This window comes from Protomyctophum parallelum (assembly GCF_964188405.1).
Source record: "Protomyctophum parallelum genome assembly, chromosome: 1".
NCBI classification, from domain to species: Eukaryota; Metazoa; Chordata; class Actinopteri; order Myctophiformes; family Myctophidae; genus Protomyctophum; species Protomyctophum parallelum.
In genome coordinates, this window is record NC_139697.1 from 80,843,613 (window position 1) to 80,866,347 (window position 22,735).

The 22,735-nt window shown below is 42.8% G+C and overlaps 1 protein-coding gene across 4 annotated transcripts in view; it reads right to left on the reverse strand.

Annotated features, from left to right (window-relative positions):
• Positions 1–22,735, reverse strand: part of tmem132e (transmembrane protein 132E) — a 426,995-nt gene that overhangs the window by 11,059 nt on the left and 393,201 nt on the right. For all 4 annotated transcript variants that reach the window (XR_014569810.1, XM_083774312.1, XM_083774311.1 and 1 more), the window contains one exon: positions 19,928–20,210. Coding sequence is in view for 3 of the 4 variants with exons in the window: in XM_083774312.1 (XP_083630438.1) it covers positions 19,928–20,210 (283 nt within the window). In the remaining variant the exon portion in view is untranslated. The remainder of the gene's footprint in view (positions 1–19,927; positions 20,211–22,735) is intronic.

The window sequence follows — 22,735 nt, forward strand, 5'->3', positions numbered from 1 at the left end:
TCCAAATCCTCAAAAATAGAAGCTCACAACACATCACAACGCAAAGAGGGCTTAAGTGGGGTGGATAATTAAATGCTGCAAACGAGTGCCAGTGTAGTGTATGAATGGAGGATAAGTCCCCAAATGAACAACCTGCATTCAAACCTAAATTAAAAAAAATGGCATAAAATAACAAAATACATTCGGCATCAGCATAAAGTGCCATTCCCACCGGGCACGATAAAGATAAGTAACTATATTGTTCATCATTGTATTTGTTTTATAGTTGGTATGAACACTGCCATCCGCTTGACTTACGATATTTCTATAGTTTTAAATACGGTAGTTATAGTGCTCAGTGTGCTGTGTGAATGGCCCTTAATACCCTTCTTGGGGTAAAAAGTACATTAAGGCATAGAGTTAGGGTTAAAGAAAGGAAGGGGGAAAAAAGACTAAGCTAAAGATTTGTTGAAAAGGTATGTTTCGCGTCCATAACCAAATATCTACCGCTCATCCGATATAATAAGCTTCTGGATTCAGGCAGGGCTACTCTGCTATACGCATGGCCAAATTCAACTTCCATGTGTACAGTATATTGTTGAATCTGATGGATTAATGTGCCAGAGGGGAGAGTTATGGTTCACTGGACATAGAAGCGCGCGCACACACACACACACACACACACACACACACACACACACACACACACACACACACACACACACACACACACACTGGGGGGAGGATAGTAGATGGATGCATGACTTTTACTTTTTCATGAGGAAAGAGCCCGGTGGAATGATGGATCACTCCCTCTATTCTGCTTTCTCCCCCAAAACCTTTGCATTAGGCCTTATTGAAGAGCTTCGTTTTCCAGTGATCGATTCAGCAGAAGAACCAAAGCAATATCATATCACAGGTCGAGCTGAGCAATTTATCGTGTGCGTAGTGACAAAACCACAGATCCAGCAGGGGCCTTTTGCCCGATAGATGTTTTTTTTCATAACATTGGTTTTCAGCAATTCTGCATACCTTTTCTATTGTGTTTGAGGTTTTCACAGAGAAAATAGGCCTGTACTGTAAAACTGGCTACAGGTAAAATCAATCAACTGATGGATTGATGATGCGCTGTCCCTGTCCCAGGGCAGGATAACGAGGGTGCCGAAGTGTTCAGTGGTTCTGAAAGTGTGGTCCAGGGACCACCAGGGGACCTTGCAGGGGGTTCCAAGGAGACGTTCACAGAGAAGATTGTGTGCACATCTCAATGCCTATATTCAGGCCAGGTGCTGGAGGTCAGGCATCAAGGCAAACATCAAGGAAGAACATCCAAGACAAGACATTTTAAGGCAACAAATTGCAATTTGTTGCCTTCAAATAAAGTAAGTCTCTGAGCTCTACAAACTGGATGTTCTTCCTCTACCTTGATGGTTCCAAGGAGACCCCAGCTGAATGATCGGTAACTCTCAGAGTTACGGCGGGGGTCTTTGGCCTGGCCTAATGCACTGGGTCGCTAAGTTTGAGAATCACTTGTTTATCACAAAGCCAAGGTTTTATTATTTCCGTGGAATTCACAGACAGGCTGCCTCGCAGTAAAGGTGAGGCATATGCCAGCAACACGCTTCTTGTGTTCTGACTCAAGTCTCTCCCCACACTGTCAGGAAATCCCAGTGGGACTTTTACCATTTATTTTTACCGGGAGAGTTCCTTGTTGACAGTATTGTTAATCTATTGGCCTGGGGCTGCTTTTACTGGCTTCACCAACCAGGGAAGAAAATATGTTTTATTGAAACGTTGCTTGTTGATGCACAAAATGGGCCAACATATTGGTTGTGCAAGCTCGGATCGTCATCATCAGGTCAACAATGTCAATCAATGTTAAGTATAAAAGTAACTTTCCATCTGTCCAAATATTCTCTCCAGTTTTCCTCGTGACATACTCTTTGGGGCAGTTGGGGAAAGTAACTAAGTAGATTTACTCTTGAGCCCCATTGCCCAGCGGCTCAGAACCTCTGAACAGCGCTCAGCGGGTCAATGGAGACCCAATTGGTCTCCGGTTCCAACTCTGATGTTGCGTATTTTCCCCCTGGACCCCCCTGGGGTTTAAGAGGTACTGTACTTTAACAATTTTGAGGTATTTGTACTTGAGTTGAGTATTTCCAATTTCCAATAATTTCACTTCTACTCCACTACATTTCGGATCCAAATATTGTACTTCAAACTACATTTATTTTAAAACTTTAGTTACTAGTTACTTTGTAGATTTTTATTATTATTACAAAACATACATTAAGCACTTCAGCACTATATTTCTACATAACGATTACTTTCTAATTTGGGTACTTTTGTACTTTACTCAAGTACATTTTGAATTCCAGACTTTTATTTGTAACAAAGTACATTTCAGTATTGATACTTTTACTTAAGTAAAACAAGAGTACTTTTTCCACCACTGCTTTGGGGGAAAGATTTGCATATTTACGTACCGTTAAATATGACAAAAGGTGCTATAAAGTAACAATATAATTCAGGGTGCCATGGATGAAAAGTTTAATTTTACAGGGGTGACCTCTGAGACAAAAGTGTTTGAGAAACACTGCACCAGATGCAGTATAATTCTCATAATATATTACATATAGGAAAACCATGACGAATCTGTGTAGCTGCTGCATTGCATTTCAAAGTAAATCTCTGAACTGTTAAAAAAGGTTTTTAGGTGGTCACATGAACCAACAATGGGTATATGCCGATAGTAATGGCTTCAAAAGTAGCTAGGATTAAGTGAAACAAAGACTAAACCATGTCTGTGGAGCTGCTGTAGTGATAATGGTGATATTGATCTTCTTAGAATGACACTGAAAGCCTATCGTCGCTCACGTCGCTCACACCTTCTACAGTATGTCCATTGTGCAAAACTGTTACTTTTCAGGAAATGGAAAAAAAAGAGTCACACAGACTTGGTTGATGTTCTTAAACTATTTTTGTAATATCTTAATAAGTGCCACAAAGGACCAAAAAAATCACTTCACGAGACGTCCAAGACATTGTTTTATCTTGACTCAGCATTAATTCTCCCTGATCTCTTATTAACATCTGGAGAGCCCTCTCTCTCATAGATAGCTCCCCCGCTTAAAGACCTCGTCTGTCCTCCCTAATCATGCTCTCTCTTTGCTTTTCAAAGGTTTATGGGATGAGAAGCTGTGGCTGTGAGAGGGCTGCATTGGCCACTGTGCTCAGATTAATCCATTAAGACCGATAAAACCAATTCTACAAATGTCTTTTCTGAAAAAACTGATTCTATATCAGGTTATTATTAAACTATTTCATGTCAAGGACCCCAAAAATGATTTATTTGTATTTGACCACCAAACCCCATCTGAAAATATGTTGTTCCAGGGACCTCCCAGAAGCAAAGATACGAGTTAAAAACATTCACTGTGAACGAATATATATTCAAAGATTTGTCCCACATTTTCACCTCGCTATGAGTGCCGCGCTATGAGCTTGTAGATATGCTATTTTGCAACAGTTAAAGTAATGGTTTTAAAGGCTATAAAGTGACACAGACGTGTCCACAGGTCCAAACGGGTTAATGGCACTGAAATGCATCCAAAGAATGGAGCCTTACTACTGAAAATTCACACAAATAATCTCTTTCTTTAAAAGAGAGGCAGGGGGGCTGTTCAGTATGAAAACAAACACTTGCACGTTCAACTTAATCTACCTAGCCAACGTAAAGTATGCTGCACAGTGAAATTGTTTTAAAAATGTTCCCCGAAGGGCAAACAAATTATTGTACACAAGCTAAGGACAACACCCTGTGTAGCACGCACCAAAGGGCCATTTGCATTTTATGCAACCAAATTAAACCACTAAATGTAGGTAATTATGCATGGAGTATTACAGATTAGTCAAACCTAGCAGGGATATACAATTATACATATTATTTCAACATTAACATCCTGATGTGTTCTGGACAGTGATATTTTGCCAATTAATGAGGACACTTAACAGACACTGCATCTAACAAGGCGTGCATGAAGGATTCAGAGGGATAACAATTAAAGTGGAACACATTATTCACACATCATTTCACTAACTAGCTGCATCTAATTTGCATTTAAATCACGCACCTCCACTCCAAAACGCATGCTTGATGATGTTATTTGGGCTGTCATTGTGCATGACCTTTTGTGAGTAGGGTACGAGGTGGCAAAGGTACACAAGTTGAGGTATTTCCTGCTGTCAGACCATTAAAAAAAAAGAAAACCCATGGCGTATATTCATAGCACAAGCTTTTGGTTCAGTGTAGACCCAAGATGGCTAAACAATAAGTCTTACAGAAGAAAAGTTTGGCCGTTGGAACGTATTGGCCTTTATGGGGCCCCCAAATAACTTCCCAACGGACAATAAAGAATATATCATCTGTCATCTAGCTGCACCCAGCTACAGTTAACGATCTGCACTGCAGTGCACAGGATCCTGGCTCAGACTGTTAGCAACCGAGTTACGCGCACACACACTCCCTGGATGCCAACGATGAACCTCCTCCCCAAACCAGGAGGCCGACTTTGGATAACACATTTTTTGATATTACTCATCCAGATTCTGTCCAAAAATCCCGCAAATCGTTTCGCAGTATCTCTATAGTCAATCAATCAATCAGATTTATTGTTACTTCCACAAATATACATTGGGCATACAGGGGAGCAAAATACCGTTCTCCATGGCTCATGGTGCTTCACATTTAAAAACAATAGACACATTAAAAAGAGGCAAGGCCTTATTAAAAGAACATTAAGAAGGTAAAAGGAGCAGACAACATTGGCAGGAAAAAGTGCTGATGCATTCAAAGTGCATGTGTGTAAGGTGCTATTCATCCCTCCTTGGGGGCAATATGTGGCGAGTGAGTGTTCAGTGTCCTGATGGTTTGGGGGAAGAAACTGTTGGTCAGCCTGCTGGTGCTTCCTCCTAGGCTCTTGAACCTCCTACCAGATGGCAGGAGTTCAAGTAGATGGTGGGAGGGGTGGGAGGGGTCGCTCATAATATTCATGGCCTTCCTGACACAACGGTCCGTGTATATGTCAGCTATGGGGGGGAGGGGGACACCTGTGATCTTCTCCGCTGCTCTCACTATCCTCTGTAGGGACTTGCGGTCGGCATCTGTGCAATTCCCATACCAGGCTGTGATGCAGTACGTCAGGACGCTCTCGATGGTTCCTCTGTAGAAGGATGTCATGATAGAGGGGGGGGAGTTCACTTTCTTCAGGCTCCGCAAGAAATACAGGCGTTTCTGGGCTTTCTTAGTGATGGCTGAGGTGTTAGTGGACCACTTTAGGTCGTCAGCAATGTGCACCCCCAGGAACTTGGTACTTTTGACCCTTTCCACAGCAGCACCGTTGATGGTAAGTGGGGTGAGCACAGTGGGGCCTCTAATGACCATCTCCTTGGTCTTGTCCACATTTAGGGACAGGTTGTTGTCATTACACCACATGGCCAGTTTCTCCACCTCCTCTCTGTATTGTGTCTCATCGCCGTTCGTGACTAGACCCACCACTGTCGTCAGCGAATTTGATGAACTGGTTGGAGCTGGACCTGGCAGAACAGTCGTGGGTCAATAAGGTTAACAGGAGTGGACTGAGCACACAGCCCTGGGGGGAGCCAGTACTCAGTGTGATGGTGCTGGAGCTATGTCCTCCTATTTTGACTGACTGCGGCCTGCAGGTGAGGAAGTCCAAAATCCAGTTACAGAGAGGCGTGTTGAGACCCAGTGTGCTCAGCTTCCCTATCAGCTGCTGGGGGATGATTGTGTTAAAAGCGGAGCTGAAGTCAATGAACAGCATTCTGACGTATGTGTTTCTCTTGTCCAGGTGTGTAAGGGCCAAGTGCAGGGCAGTAGACACAGCATCGTCAGTGGACGTGTTTGCCCGGTATGCATATACTGATGGGGGTCCATGTTGGGGGGCAGGGCTCTTTTGATGTTCTCCAAGACCAGCCTCTCAAAGCACTTCATAATGATGGATGTCAGTGCTATGGGGCGATAGTCATTTAGGCAAGATACAGGGCACTTTTTTGGGACTAGAATGATGGTGGCAGATTTGAGGCATTTTGGGACAACAGCCTGACGCAGGGATGTGTTAAAAATGTCTGTGAGGACATCCTTCAGCTGCTCCGCACAGTCTCTGAGTACCTATATATTGTCCGGCCCTGCAGCCTTTCGGGGGTTAATCTGTGACAAGACTCTCCTCACACTGGTAGGGGTGAGACACAGAACCTGTTCACCAGACTGTGGCACGGCTTTCTGAGCAGGGGTGTTGTTTGTGGCCTCAAATCGTGCATAGAAGTCATTCAGCTGGTTTGGGAGGGAGGGGTCACTGTCACAGACCTGTGGGGGAGGTTTATAGCCTGTGATGGCTTGGATCCCCTGCCACAAGCGACGTGTGTCACTGGTTTCAGTGAAGTTGTTATGTATCCTCCTGGAGTGCTGTTTCTTCGCTTTCTTGATTCCCCGAGACAGGTCGTTCCTAGCCATGTTCAGGGCTGCATCTCGAGTCCTCAACAGAGAGCGAACCTCTCCCGTCATCCACGGTTTCTGGTTGGAGCGCACAGTAATTGTTTTGGTGGTTGTTACATCATCCGTACATTTGCTGATGTAGTCCATCACAACCTCTGTATACTCCTGCAGGTCCGTCTGATGATTGTAGGTAGCTGCTTCTCTGAAGATGTTCCAGTCTGTGGTTTCCATGCAGTCCTGTAGGGCTGATGTGCTCCCTTCTGGCCACACGCTAATCTGCTTCTTGACTGGTTTCACCAGTTTGACCCAAGGTCTGTATGTGGGTGTGAGCATGATAGAGATGTGGTCAGAGGAGCCCAGTTTAGGAAGGGGGAATGCCCTGTATGCTCCCTTTGAGCTGGTATAGGCCTTGTCCAATATGTTTTTTTCCCTGGTTGCAAAATGTATGTGCTGGTAAAACTTTGGCAAAACTGTTTTAAGTTCAGCCTGGTTGAAGTCTCCCAGCACAATAAAAAATGCATCAGGATGTCTAGTCTGCTGCTTACTGATGACATCATGCAGTTCATACATTGCCTCCTTAGTATTGGCACTGGGGGGAATATACACAGCCACCATGAAAACACTGGTAAACTCCCTCGACACTTTAGGAGTAAAAAAGGAGTAAAAACTCAGCTCGTTCTGAGCAGTGCTTAGATACAGTCACAGCATCCTGGCACCAGGCTGTGTTGATGTAAACACAGACTCCGCCTCCCTTGGTCTTCCCAGAGAGTGACGTCACCCTGTCAGCTCTGTGGAGTGAGAATCCATCCAGCTGAACAGCTGTGTCTGGGATGCGATCATTTAGCCATGTTTCCGTGAACACGTAAGCACAGCAGTCCTTTATCTCGCGCCGAGCAGCCATCCGTAGTTTCAGCTCGTCCAGTTGTTCATCCAGGGAGCGTACATTCGCCAGCAGGATTGACGGTACAGCCGGTCGGTGTGGGCTAGCTTTTAGCCTGACGTTGACACCTCCGCGCTTACCGCGCTTCTGGGCTCTCTCACGCCGCTTACGGCGCCTCCTCACCCCGGCAATAGAGACTTGCGATGCCGTTGTAGCTGTTCGGCGTAGCAACCCGAGTCGTGTTAATGCTTCCACTGGGACGCTCATATGGGCTTGAATGAGCAATCTACCTATATGCAACAGAGACTGTCTATCATACACATATTTGCAAGCGTTGTCTCTGTATAAAGGACGCATACTGACAAAAGTTACAATAAGCACAATTCAATAAGCAACATGAGCTGGAGTAGCCGCTGCAACTCGTGTGCGCCGCCGCCGTCCAATTGTCATGTGTTCAAGATGGATCTGTCCGATATTTCATATTCCATCCTAATTGGCTAAGATTGGCTACGTTTGCAGGATTGGCCCTCAAAGCCTCAAATCGCAGCATGCCATTTACGTGAAATCTTTCACAGACTTTCCTACTAAGCTGAGGCATATATCCCACCCTTTTCACATTGGCCTGTTATAGCGCCACCAACAGGTGGATTTTTGCAACAAAAAAGCCTCAAATCATCCAATTGCCATCCAAGGCGTAAGAAGAAATGGCACCCTTTTCACATTGGCCTATTATAGCACCACCAGGAGGCCACAACCTGACCTGCCCTGGTGGAGACCTGTGTCCAGAGGGGCACTTTATCTACGTAGTTTACACTAATACACACCACCACAACCTTGAGAAGGCTAAGACAGCGTATTGGTGCTGTAGCGGTTTCAAAATTGTGAGTGTTTTTTTTCTTTTTTTTCCTTACGCAGATGACTACATTGGTTTCTTGGCAGCTGGACAGTGACACCTACTAAGCTACTGTTGGCAGTTGACAGGCAGTGACAGACAGTAGAACACTAACCTTACCTCACCTGCCAGTTGGTGGTAATCGTCAAGTGTGCTGTGCACAGCAGCCACAAATTAAAAATCCACCTCCTTCCCAGTTCCAGAATTAGGTTTAATAACTCAAATACATTGTTGACGTGTGGTTAATGTGTTTTTTAGATTACATAAAAAATGTGATTGGCAATTTTGTTTATACAAAAAATCTCTGCGTGTGTGTGTGTTTTGATTGATTGATTGATTGATTTAAATATTTATTAACAGTTTGCAGAATTACAGTACATTTCAAGCACAAACTCAATACAAAGACTGTTAACTGTGAGTGGACGACCCAATTAAGAGGGTCCACCTTGTTCAATTCATCAAAACATTTAGAGACGTACAAATAGTCTAATAGGGCAACAAAAATAAACAATGTGAAAAGGGTGCCATTTCTTCATACGCCTTTGATGGCAATGCATGATTTGAGGCATTTTGTGCCAATCATTTGTTTTGCAAAAATCCACCTGTGAAACTATAACAGGCCAATGTGAAAAGGGTGGGATAAATTCCACAGCCTAGTAGGAAAGTGTGTGAAAGATTTCACGTAAAATTGCACGCTGCTTCATGATTTGAGGCTTTTTGTTCTAAACGAGCCAATCCTGCATCTTTGAAAGCCATGCAATTATAGCCAATTAGGATGGAATATGAAATATAGGGCAAATCCGTCTTGAGCACATGACTATAGAGATACTGTGTAAAGATTTGCGAGATCTTTGTACAGAACCTAGAGGAGAAATATCAAAAAAAAATATTTTTACAAAAGTTGGCCTCCTGGTGCTGCTAAAATGATGTGAAAAATGCAGGTCAAAGGTTTGTCCTTGGCCTCGAGGGAGTGTGCAGCATGCAACGTTTCACGCAGATCGGTGCAGTTATAGGTAAAAAATGTGAAAAGCTGCCTCATGCTGTTCTAGAAAATGTGGGGCAGAGGTTCATCGTTGGCATCCAGGGAGTGTGTGTGCAAAGTGTGGCATCGACCGGGTTAACGGTGCCGGAGATTATAGCTGGTAACGGACGGACAGACAGACACACACACGGACGGAGTGCAAAACATACTCTCTCTCCCCATGCCTTCGGCCTGGTGGAGACAATGATACTTTGTTTAGCTGTTCCAACCTTATTTTATGTCTGAAATGACCATTAAGTGAACGATCATTCTGGGTGTACTGAAATGGATCTAGTATAGAGCACCGACAGATGCAAAGCTTTGTGACATGGAAATCACAGCAGCCCGTTTAAAAGAGGATTTCACGTGGTGGTAATGGGCTGGGGGTTGTGTGTATTGAAACAACCTTAATGGAACATATCTATACTGTATGTCTGTATGCATAACATTTCCTCCTGAATATCAACAACATGCATCCAAGTTAGCTGCTATCTTCAGAAAGTGAAACCGCTGTGTGAAAGTATATTAGGCGTTACGGTTTACAGCCGTCGGCTATCAGAAATATTGAAAAGATCACACGGACATGACCACTATATTCCATTAGTGCTGACTGATGTTTGATTGATTGGTTGATTTATGTTTTTCATTGATATAAATCAGTGGTGGGCACTTTGATGATGGAGAAGGTGACCACACTCACTCCAGAGGGCCACATTGCATATACTGTCGGGCAGAAACCACTTATCTGCCTACATTAATGTAGTGTCTGTCTGTATACCAATAGACAGACAAGGATGAAAAATTGATAGTCTATATAATATGGCATACAGATTAATACAGACATTTGGTTGGTTGTACATGATGCATTCCTAGCTCAACATTATTATGGTAGCCCATAAACGCACATGCACGCGCGCACGCACGCACGCACGCGCACACGCACACGCACACACACACACACAATGTCACACAAAAGTAACAAAAATAGCCAATCTACAAGCTCAAAATGCGTCGGGATTTTTGCTATTTAAAAAAGAGAACAAAAAGTATTTTGCAATTTTTTTAATGGAATCCTGAAAAGTATTTTTATTTTATTTAAATAATAATAATAATAAAATAAATAGACCCCAATTTGTGAATTATAAATGGATAAATCATCAAATACACACGTTATGATGTGTCGAAGACACTTGACCTGTTTAGTCAGCCCTTGAAGCCACAAATAGCAGATCTACAAGCTCACAAGGCAGAGTTCATAGACCCTGACCACCCCTCACACTGAAGGCCTATTCATAGTCTGGATTTTCGGTGGTCAGCTCACCAGTAAAAACAGAGAGAAGGGCTGGAGCGGTGGCGGTGGTTTGCTCTTCACCGCTGCTCGTGACGTCATGTTGTAGTTCGGTGGTCACCCCACCACCTGAAAATCCAGACTATGAGCCTTGACTGTTGAGCTTCAGTGACCCATTTGATTAGCCAATGGATATGTATCTTACTTACTTCCTTGACTATTGTTCACAATTGCATCGGAGAAAAAAATAATCACGCTGTAGATGGGCTAGCAAGTGTAAAATCAGTCATTGCGACTGCATCAAGGCCCGAAAATACATTTTAGTCTAAATATCATAAGATTTTAGTCAATTAAATCTAAAGTTGATTTAGTCGACTAAAATGTATATGACTAAAACTAAATTAAAACTATTCAAGAAACTATGTGCCAAATTCACAATGGCGTTTACACTCATATCGTGAGCGTACGGGCATTTACGAGGATTGCCACGCTACGCGTGGAATTCATGAACTTGAACTTGGTGGTGCGTCAACAGCAGCTGTCACTCCTTGGTCAGCCGGCGCTAGACGTCAAGTTTAAGGTCAGACCATTTTAATTTCCTTTGGTGTCCTTTGATGGATTGTAGGGGGTTTATTAAAATGGTTAGGGTATAAATACGGTACCACTCTAGATATGAGTAGGGCCTACCAAAGTATATTTACCACTCAAATGATTATCAAAGTATTTACATTATGTGTATGGAATAAACATGTAATCTTAAAAGGAATAAAACAGGTAATCATAAGGGGAAAAAGGATATGTAATCATATAATGTGCGACTAAATATTAACAGGCCTCACTCAAGTTAAAATCATGGAATTAGTAAAAGGATATACTATATACTATAGATAGTATGTAAAGTACACAGCCACAAGCGTGCACACCGGTGCACGCACACACTCTCCCTCTCTCTCAGGTCTCGCAGGTCGGCCCGGCCTCTCGACTGGACTGTGCAAAGGCAGGATGGTTGGGGAAACGTACACACACACATAAGGGGGGGTGGTACTCAGGGTACAGGGTTCACACACCACACACACACACACACACACACACACACACACACACACACTGGTTGATTTAAGTAAGAGTACAATGACTGACTGGCACATTTAAGAAAGCTCAAATACACACACATAAAGATGATCTCATAATGACTGGACACATCACATCACACCCACGCACCCAGGGGGCAGAGTCCGGAAGAGAAGGCCAACGCGACACTTCAAAGAAGGGGGGCGGCCAAGAGCACCCCCTGAAGAAATGAACTATTATGATTGGACTATATTCACAAACGTGGAACTATTAAATATGTCTGGATCTCATGGAATCTTCACTCTCTCAGGCCGTTGGAGGGAGTCCAGAGGTCTGCCGGTGGTTTAATCGGTGACTTCTGTCGGTAACATTGATTGTTCATATCCATATTTGATTCATTATGATTGTAATAGGCTCAATTTATATTGTTGTAGACATAGGGACAAACATAAATGTACACTAGTTAATAGGGCTTTGATTATTAAAACCTATAGATAATTATAACTCTTTGCTGTGTATTCATTCCAGAGGTTGGCACAAGTTTATGGACATAATCATGCAAAACGAACACGTATTGATCTGGTTTTCTGTCTGTACCTCCTTGGAGGTTAAAGGTGAAAGGCCAGAGGTTAAAATCTTCTCCAATTGAGTGTCAGTTTGCACATAGTACAGTGGTAGGCCTACGATTATACAATATAACATAAAAGCCCTATAAGGGCTTGTTTGTGAAATTAATAGAGGGCTATATTCATAGCTCTGCACAGCACTGACCACGGCATTGATTTCTTTCCAGCAATCATTTCTATTGTAATTTGTGAAGCCGCTAGTCACACTGGAAAATATAATTATTTTGTTGCGTTCCACACCGTCTAGGATTATGAAACTATTTCGTTTGAGCTGTAGTTTATTGTTTTTGTTTTTTGCCAGCTAGATCCCAGACAAACTGCTGAGTCATGCTTGACACCTTTTATGGTGTGAAATGGGGCGTGGAACAATGCAAATTAAGTTGATGGGTGATTTTACCATCATTTGGCACCCGCTCGCATTCATTATGACATACACCTGTGATCCTCTCATTTCAACGATATACGCAGCCCTTTCTGAACGGTACGCTTCAGGGTAGGGTAGGGTATATTATATACACACTCCTTTACACACTTCATTTACACCTGGGAGGTTCACTGACTTGCTTCAGACCTACTGAAGTAACATTTGTTCACGAACATGAGATATAGTATAGAATTATTGGTTCCCAGAAACGACAGGGTATATACACACTCCTTTACACACTTCATTTACACCTGCTCGTATATTTCCGTTGTGAATTTGGCCCTATATGACTAAAACTACAATCAAAATTAGCTGTAAAAAACAACACTGTTGCAAGCAAGTCGGTAAGACAGAAAGGAAGGGAGAAGAGACCAGATCAGATCTGTCTGTGCTCAAGAACAAAATATGCATGCATGGACACGCACAAACATGCACCCCACCCCACCCACCCACCCACGCATAAACACAGACACTACACCAGAATGTCATATTCAGAACAAATTCAACTAATTGGAGCTCCATCTGTCTCTTTTTGTGGACTAAATTGACAGATACATTTTGGTGTGATTATATTTTTTATTTTTTATACAATCTTCTAAAGTGGCATCCGAGATGAACATCTCTCATTATACTCTTCGTCAATGAAATTAACGTTGGCGTGCACTGATATGTATCCTGTCTCTTTTAAGCTCATTAGCTGATAACAGGAAGTGTTTTTCTGTAACAAGGATTGTAATTGAGTGACAATATAGGCTAAAGTACATACAGTACTTAAAACAGTGAACAATTAACGGAATGCTCACATCTTACACAGTATTAAAGTCTGTTAGATGTTTGTAATAATTAATCGTCTTTTTGTATGAGCCCCAAAAAGACATATTGTTTTATAAATGGCTCTTCAGGAGTTCAGCTATTTATAAGATTGTGTGTGTGTGCGTGCGTGTCTATTTTTTTTTCTTTTTCACATTATGTTTTTACGTATACCTTGAACTGCCATTTCAGTGCCTTCTGCCAGCTCTATTCATATTTTTAATTCATCATTTTAATGCCAATAGAACAATCCGTGATATACACACTATGGGCCTGATTCTTCAACGTGTTTCCGCTGATATATTGCCGTGACGCTGGCGGAAAGGCATTTACGTGGATTTCCCACATTAATTTGGAATTCATGGAAATGGCCGTGAACTTGACGCTGACTTTGGTTCGTCGGAAACTCCGCTAAATCCTCCGCCACCTCTTTAGGTGGCGGAGAATTTTGCGGAAGCATACAATTGCATATAGATTTATTCAGAAGGCTTTAGTCTTCATGCTGAATCAATAAATAGTCCCCAAATCTCAGATAAAATATGTAGGCATGTGCCCCCAACATATTGGTCGATCAGCACAAAAAATCAGCACAAAAAACGATATATATATATATAAAAGCCGAGTGCACTTGTATGCCTAAATGCATGCATTATAGGCAAGTTAGCCTATAGAGTCCCATATACAGAAGCTGCCCCGCAAGCCGACACCTTTTTATTTATTTATTAGGATATTTATATCATGCGCGATTGGGGATGCTCACTCGGCAGCTTTCTACTCGAAGTGCAACGGTTGTGAGCTTGTAGATCGGATCTCGCGGACTCGCGCTGCATGTTAAAAAACAAATTCACAGTTATAATAAGAACATAGGCTTATCTGCATTCTGCACTGTACGAATCCAACATAGTTTAGTGTAGACAGTAATGCCTGCAGTGTGTGTGTGTGTGTGTGTGTGTGTGTGTGTGTGTGGGGGGGGGGGGGGGGGGGGGGGGTGCGTGTGTGTGTGTGTGTGTGTGTGTGTGTGTGTGTGTGTGTGTGTGTGTGTGTGTGTGTGTGGCGGAGGGCAGACAGCAGCGTACTGCCGATCCGATTCACATTGGAAAATGAATAGGGCTAATTGCCCTATATAAAAAAATAGAAGAACAATATTAGCCTAATGAATGCAGCGTGTTTGAAAGTCGGCCAGTCATATCAGTTTTAAACCAGCTCACCTCCACTCGTGAACATGACGGACACACAGACAGAATTTATAATAATGTATATTGATATTGATCACATGGATGCCACACACAGAATAGTTTAACTCACTGGATAAACTCACTGGATTATAATTTCTTCAGACAAGAGGATCCCAGGCCTACGAGGTAGGCCTATAATATATTTACTTATGAATGTATGGGCTACTGTTCTTTATCGCGCAACAGTGTCGAGGGCCCATGCAGCCCCCCTCCCTCTCTCGTCTCTCTCTCTCTCTCGCTCTCTCTGAAAAGACGACTTTTGCATTGACATATCCGATATTTTAAATATCGGATATGTTTTACCTCTGCAAAGGTGTGAGTACACCCGCCTTGGTCCCGAACTTAATTAAATAAATTATAATTATATTGCTTCAGCGGAGCACGCACCATTGTAAGCTTGGATATAGCAGTGACCGCGGCTGTGATCTCAGACAAACTGCTGTCTGCTGAGTCATGCTTGAAGCCTTTTATGGTCGATATGGGGCGTGGATCAATGCAGATGAGGTTGTCGGTTGCTTTTCCGATCACTTTGCACCCGCTGCTTTCAGTATGACATACACCTGCGATACACCAGCGCACCTGTGGTACACACCACTCTCTGAATAACACGTCATCTCAACGTAGCTTGATAGGACGGATAAATACGATATCTGTTTCCGTCACCGTTACACTCTGGCGCATTTCGTTTTTGAAGAATCAGGACCTATATCTAATTTTCACGGGGCAATCATATACTGTAGTATTAGACACCCACCATTCCTGATGGTGGCGGTAACTTCATCATTATGCCTATTTTGAACGAATAGAGCGAATCTGGTTTTGTCATTTCCGGTCAAATTAAGCTCTAATCAAGCCCAGAATATCGCATTTTATGCAACTATGCACATAATGACTGCGCGCGGGCACGCAAGGACTTTGGCCGGTTTTAGGTAGAAGACATCGGCCGTTAGCCAAACATGCTAAAAGTTGCTACATTATTTAAAACAAACCCCCCGATTATAGGGAATAAAACAATTCCGTCAATTCCGTCAACGGTAGGTTTGGATTAATTAATTCAGTTAAATGTTAAATGCAGTTAAATGCATCATAGATGACTGGCAACATGAAATGTGAGATCCACATGGAAGACACACTTGTAATTAGACCGTCTTTTTTGCAAACGGACAAATCCGATATTACTTTCAACAAATCACCTCATTCACTTAATGAAAAAGGGCCATAATTATGAATTTATATCCATATGCATTCAAGCTTCAAGGCTTCTTCGTATTATCTTTTTGAGGGGCGCCACGTGAGTCGCTAGCCCCTCCTATGTCCAGCTTTGAGGGTTTGTGTAAACATAAACATTGAAGACAAAAGTGTGTAAACACAAACATTGAAGACAAACGTGTCTAAACACAAACATTGAAGACAAAAGTAAGCAAATTGTGATTGGCCAGAATGAGATGATGACATTGTATGATGATAAGAGCGTCCCTGCACTAGTACACACGGGTGTGATTTTTATTATTAATGTCAATGTATGTTGTTGTAGCACAGTACTTTCAGAGGACCTCACAAAATTGCATTTAGCTGCTTGTACTTCTATGAGTAGTGACAACTAAACCTTGATTATTCATTTTCGATATACATATTCATATTCAGCGATATATGCGATGTGTTTAAAACCAATCCATAGTAAATGCAGCTGAAAGACCCAAGTATGAATACACACAGATCTCATTTCATAATGGTGTTCTTTTTAAGGAGACATCTCAGGATTCTTCTAATTGGGACATTGCTAATGCTGTCCAATGTTATAGGGAATATTGATGCATTTGTAGAATTGGAATTTGTATGAATGACTCACTGCTTTTGACGTCAAAAGGAAAGCAATGCCTTGCTGAGCACTTTGCTATATAGCCGAATAAATAAACAATGACTAGAGCTGCCCCCTCGTCTATTAATCCATACTTTCCTGTGTGTGCGTGTCTGTTTGTGTGTACACACAGATTGCCTGTCTCTCTATCGGCTTCGTATAGATTGGTTGAAACAATTGCCCATTGCATACAGTCTGGAGATCCCTTACTATGGGTAGCATAAGTACTTTGATAACAAGTACTGCACTAAATACTGCACTCTCACAGCAGTTACTGTACTAAGTACTCTGGCAAAGGATTACAGGTTCCAACCAGGATAGGAGCGTTTTGGGAAAAATATCAAGTGGCAGTTTCACCACAATCGGACTCTCTATTCATGATTTACGGCATTTTGTACAAAACGGGCCACTCGTTTGACCATTTCCTCTAGGGAGTGGGGTGCAGGCTTTAGTTCCTGACTGTCATTAGACCGACAGCCTACCTCAAACCCTAACCTAACACTTACCGCAAGCACGGAGCAACGCATATGAGACTAAGGCATGTTCGGGAGCGACAGATGATTTCCGCATGACGGATCTTTGGTGTGTCGGATCTGCATGTGCACCCCAGGGAGTGTGCACGCATAAAAGGTTTTACACAGATCGGTGCAGGTATAGGCAAAAACACGAATGGGACAGTTTTAGCGCCACCACGAGGCTGATATGTACATTTTCAAGTGGCATTTCTTCCTCGGCATAGTGGAAATGTGCATGAAAGATTTCCCTCAAATTGCACTTGTTCATGATTTCAGACATCATCATCATATACTATAATTCAGTCAATGTCTGAATGTCTGAATGTGTGTCAGAAACACCACCGTATCTCCTCACCGCCTGCACCAATCGCTCCCACTTTTCACACAGGCATTGACCATAATAATATGGAGGTCTTAACGAAGCCCTTTTTCCAATTTAACAAATTAAAAATTAATAATGAATTTATTAGTGAATTAAAAATGCGAAAACGCACCCAGGGAACAGTACCACCCACGGCCACAAGGCGGCAAGGCAGCCTCCCGGTCCAAACGCCCTCTGTGCCAAGATCGCCTTTGGACGCCTATTTTAATATCAATTAATTACGATTCACAACTGTGTCCTGTACGTGCTCATAACACTCCGGTAGCGGTGCGATGAAAAAAAGTAATAATAATCAAAATTCCGCTGGCTTATGCTGTCTATCTCAGATTCTTCTTTTTAGCTCAAAACAAGCTTGATTTGCGGCTCATTTCTCTAAACGATATGAAACGGCTGTCAAACTAAGAGTCTCGCCGTATTAATAGACTGGACGGCGGTCCTGGAGTACCTTTTTCAGACACCAGATGGGGGTCAATGGCAGTCAATGAGGTATTACTATTATAGGCTACAGTTACTGGGACCCCAAAATACAATGTCAAATTCTTGGCACTTATTTGTACACAGAGTGAACACATGGAATCAAAGGGATCCATTTGGTTCCATTTGTAACACTCTCAGAGTTACAGACCCGCAGGGGTCCATTTGCGTCCCCGGACCCACCGTTGAGAACCAGTGCATCAGATGCCACAGATGATGTCACAGACAGTCATTGAAAGTCATATCAGTGACATAATTAGTTTAAACCGCCTTGTTTTCTGACAAGCACTGAAAGGCATTATGTATGGAGGTAAATTGATCTACAATTATTCACCAGTTCAAGAGATTACAAATGATTTATTGCTCATTTAGGATGATGGATGGGTGACATATATATCTTTCCTCTCCACTTCACTATCATCAGATGCATCTATCAGACAATTATTTTCCTTCTCGTGACAGGCTGAGAGTGTGATCACTCACGATGGTCCAAACTGCCAACAACTTGTTTTTTTACGTTCCAACAAATGACCAGTCAAGCAGTATTAGATCACTGCACTAAAGCATATGCAACGTATCTACCCCAACATATTGTTGCTGCCGGGGCGGAAACCTCTTATGTTCATATTTCCAATGAAAATAGCTGGTCTACAAGCTCACAACACGTTGCGATGCGAAGTCGTTTCCTTTGTATAGTGCTTAAGTGGTCACAAAACTTTAGACCGGTAGCCTTAAGATCTTATGTTATGAAAGTATTGGAAAAGACAGTGCTGTATACTGTATGTCTGGCAGGTGGAGGGAACACTTGATCTCCCTGGAGTTCACTTAAAGAGCAGACAGAGGCGAGGCGTACGCCACACTAACCTTATTCCTACAGTATGTGTAATGTGATTTGGAGGGCCCCATGGCCCCATGGCTCATGTCAGGACTTTATATATAGCCTGCTCTTTCAACAGCGTTCAGCCATATCTGCTGCATGGCACAGAGAGATCTCTTTATGATTTCCATCTTGATTTTAATAGCGCTGGTTGGATGGTGGACTTAATGTCAGATATGGGTCACAGTGTGTGAGGGTCAACAGCGTCTTCTTAGGGAGACTCCATCCCTCAAGGGTGCACGCCCTGTCCGTCCAACCTTCTTTATAATGGTCTACACTCCTGCACAACTGCTATTTTCAAAAGTATAACATAGGTTTGAACAGATTTTCATGATAAATTAACCAATTTAGCTGGGTACCATCTGGAACCCCATCAAGGTCCCCTGGGGTCCCCGGTCCCGACTTTGATAACTACTGCATTAAATAATTATGATGGATAGTTACATAATAATATATAAATAAAGTGTAATGCATTTTTGAGGGGCGCTTATGTCCAGCTTTTTGAGGGTCTGTGTACAGTGTGTAAACACAAACATTGAAGACAAAAGTTAGTAAACGCAAATATTGAAGACAAAAGTGAGGACGCAAATTGTGATTGGCCAGAATGAGATGATGTATGATGATTAGAGCGCCCCTCACTTCACACGGGTGTGATTTTTTGAGGGCCTCCTATGTCCAGCTTTTGGTGTATGTAATGTGCTAACACAAACTTTGTCCTAACAAACATTAGGTAACAAATATTGAAGATGAAGGTGAGGACGCAAATTCTGATTTTGCCCCCCCCCCCCCCCGCGATTCATTTCAGTGGAAGATGCTCAGTGGCGTTTTGAAGTACCCGGAAGACTTCCGGAAGTATAATTATAACTCAATGGCTCGAGCGAGCGGAAGTTTAGCCTAGCATAGCCCCGGACCTCAATTTGGACTATCTGCTGTGTTTGTACCTTATGTAATTAGCGTGCTTATGATTCTTGATTTCTATGCATTTGATGTATTTCTATGCATTTGATGTATTACCTTGTCATATTGTTGTTGCTTACTGTAAATCGTTCAGGATTAAGAGCGTCTGTTAATGCCTAAATTGTACCTTGAGCACGGTGGAGCCCAGCTCCAGGCCCACCAGGACAGTGCGGTCCAGCAGCTCCCCCACCCTGGGGTCGGCCACCTTCAGGGAGTCCTGCACCAGGTCGGTGACGTCCACCTGCCAGTCGGGGCCCAGCATGGTGATGACCTGGTCCGTGCCCTCGGTGGACGTGGTGTGGAACTGCGTCAGCACCTTGACCAGGGCGCGCTGGTACTGCAGCGTGCAGCCGCGGCTCACGCGACGCTCGTCCTCCTCCTCCTCCGCGTCGCTGCTGTCCCGGGTGCTCCTTGTTGTGGAGAGAGAGAGAGAGAGAGAGAGAGAGAGAGAGAGAGAGAGAGAGAGAGATGAAAAGACATTTAGTATTGTGATTATTGGTTATTGCGACCGAAGGGTTCGATTTGTGTAAAAAAAAAAAGGGGAAAAAATCACACATTCCGTGCTAGCGCCCCTCAAACACGCACGCACGCACACAAGCACGGGACTCCTATGTTTCGCATTGTCCATAGTTGTTCTTGGGAGCGTTCACCAGCATGTAGCCCAAGCTTTGCACGTTGAGGAACATGTCCGAGTCAATCTTCGAGGCAGAGGGGCAGCGGGAGTCCAGCCACTCCATCATGACCATGGTCTTGATGGTCAGGTTGTTGTAGGAGTCCACAAAGTCCGCCTGACTAAACCGAGTGACTAGAGAGTTGGAAAAGTACAATTTGAAATGGGGGCAATATCATCTTTATACGATGGGGCTGGGCCAGGGGGGTCTGATGGCCTTTCTGGCTCTGAAAAGCAATAACTTACTGATAGTGTGTGGTAGAGTCATTTTGTTCTTTTTCTTTGCTGCAGCCCACTATGTTTGTTGAGTGAAGCTTCAAGTGATGCTTCGTTTTGTGTGTTTGTGTTGTGTGTCGATTGTGTTCTGTGTTTTTGTTTAGTTTTTCTATGTGTCTGTTAGCTGTGTTTATTCTTTTGAAAAGTGAAGTTTCGTTAACGCCGGGTCTCCACTGGACGTGTGCGTGCGTGAGCAAAAAAACGAACCGGGGCAATTTTATAGCAGTCACCGAACGCAGCACAACGCAGCGCAACGCAGGCAGTGGAGCCACCCTTCGTTGATTAAAAAGGGAACATTCCCTGACGGTGACGGAGACGCAACGCTTCCAGTGGAGCCCCGGCGTAACACTATAAGTGTTTGGTGTCTGTGTGTGTTTATATCACTGCATGAAATGCATGTATTTAATCTAAGTCTGACCAGATCATGGATAAAACATTCCTGGCAGCAGTAAAACATGATAATAAAGCATTTCCACCCCCTGCTAGGGAAATTAAACCCTGTTCATTCATTATAATTATTACATCCGCCTACAGACGTGTGTGGTGTTTTCACACCATTTGTTTGTCTGTGTGCCTGGGAAGAAAATCTGAAGATGTGTGTTTGGATTCTCGCCAATTTAGCTTGAAGATATTTATATATAGACCTACAACATACTGGATGTATATGGTATATGTTTAGCTAAGACTCTCCGTACTGTACATTTGACATTACTGCCAACCATTTTGCAGAGCATACTGTGCTTTGTTTTATCTTTGGATTCCATTTCAGTGCTGTGTGAGAATCAACTGATGTTGGCTTGAAACATGCTTGAGATACATAATCCAACATGCACTATTTCACTGTGGCGTTTTTGTCCTAAGTCTAGCCGAAAATATCCTCTGGAGAAAAGATTAATTCATGACTGAATTTCAAATGGGGTAGTCTTATTTCTGAGCTATTATAATACAGTAACATTAACTCTATTATGCAGGTATATTTGGTAGCATTAACGACTGCACTAAATGTAACAATGAATGGCTAAATATAACCTGTGTATGTTTATGCACGATAATATGCAGTAGTCGCTGAGGTTAATGAGTAGACAATGACATATGTATATTGTCATCATCAGTAGCAGTAATTTATGGTAATTGGTTTGTCCTATTTGGAGCTCTAAGCTTTTTTTATATGGACATTGTTTTTATATATAAACTATAAAGAGAACTGGTGTTATTACACCAGTGTATGGATAACAAATTAGCAAGGTTTTATAAAAAAGGATCATTTTGACAAAGAATACAAATGTGAATTACTTATAGAATAAAACAAGCGTCTACGTTTCATGAATCATTTGGCTTGGTCTTCTGAGATTATCACTACTTCCACAAATCTATCTCACACAATTAAAGGGATTGATTGTATACATCAGTGTGTGTTTACTTGTTGTGTGGTGTATATCTAGCATGTGGTGAGATGACCCCCTGCTGTCATCTTTGGGTTTGTTGTGTCTCCGTTTTCTCTGCAGGTGGCTCATTAGTGTAACCTGGAACACCTGAGGCATCCATTTGGTGTGTTACTGGCTACAGTCTCTAACCCGTCTCTCTCTCTCTCTCTCTCTCTCTCTGCTCCTCCCTTCAGCGAGCTCTGGTGTGCCAAGCCCACCCCGACTTCAATTGATTTCCTTTATGTGTGCCATGGTGGGCGCCCACCCCTTCAGGAGACCAGAAGCAGGTCATGAGTCTATCAATTCCAATAGAGCAGTGAATGTGAGCACAGATTTGGATCAATAATTGAGTACCACAGACGAAAAACAGTCTAAGTCCATATTTCATTCTGACCCCTCCACGAAAAGGCCTCGTTGTCCTGACCCTATCTATCATTTATACATTATAGAGAAATAGTGTGGACTGTTTTTCTTCTGTGGCATTGTTGCCCCCGTCTCTGAAATTAATATTCAAGACACATATTCTGAACATTTGAACACAGCATTTGAAATGAAATTACTTTTT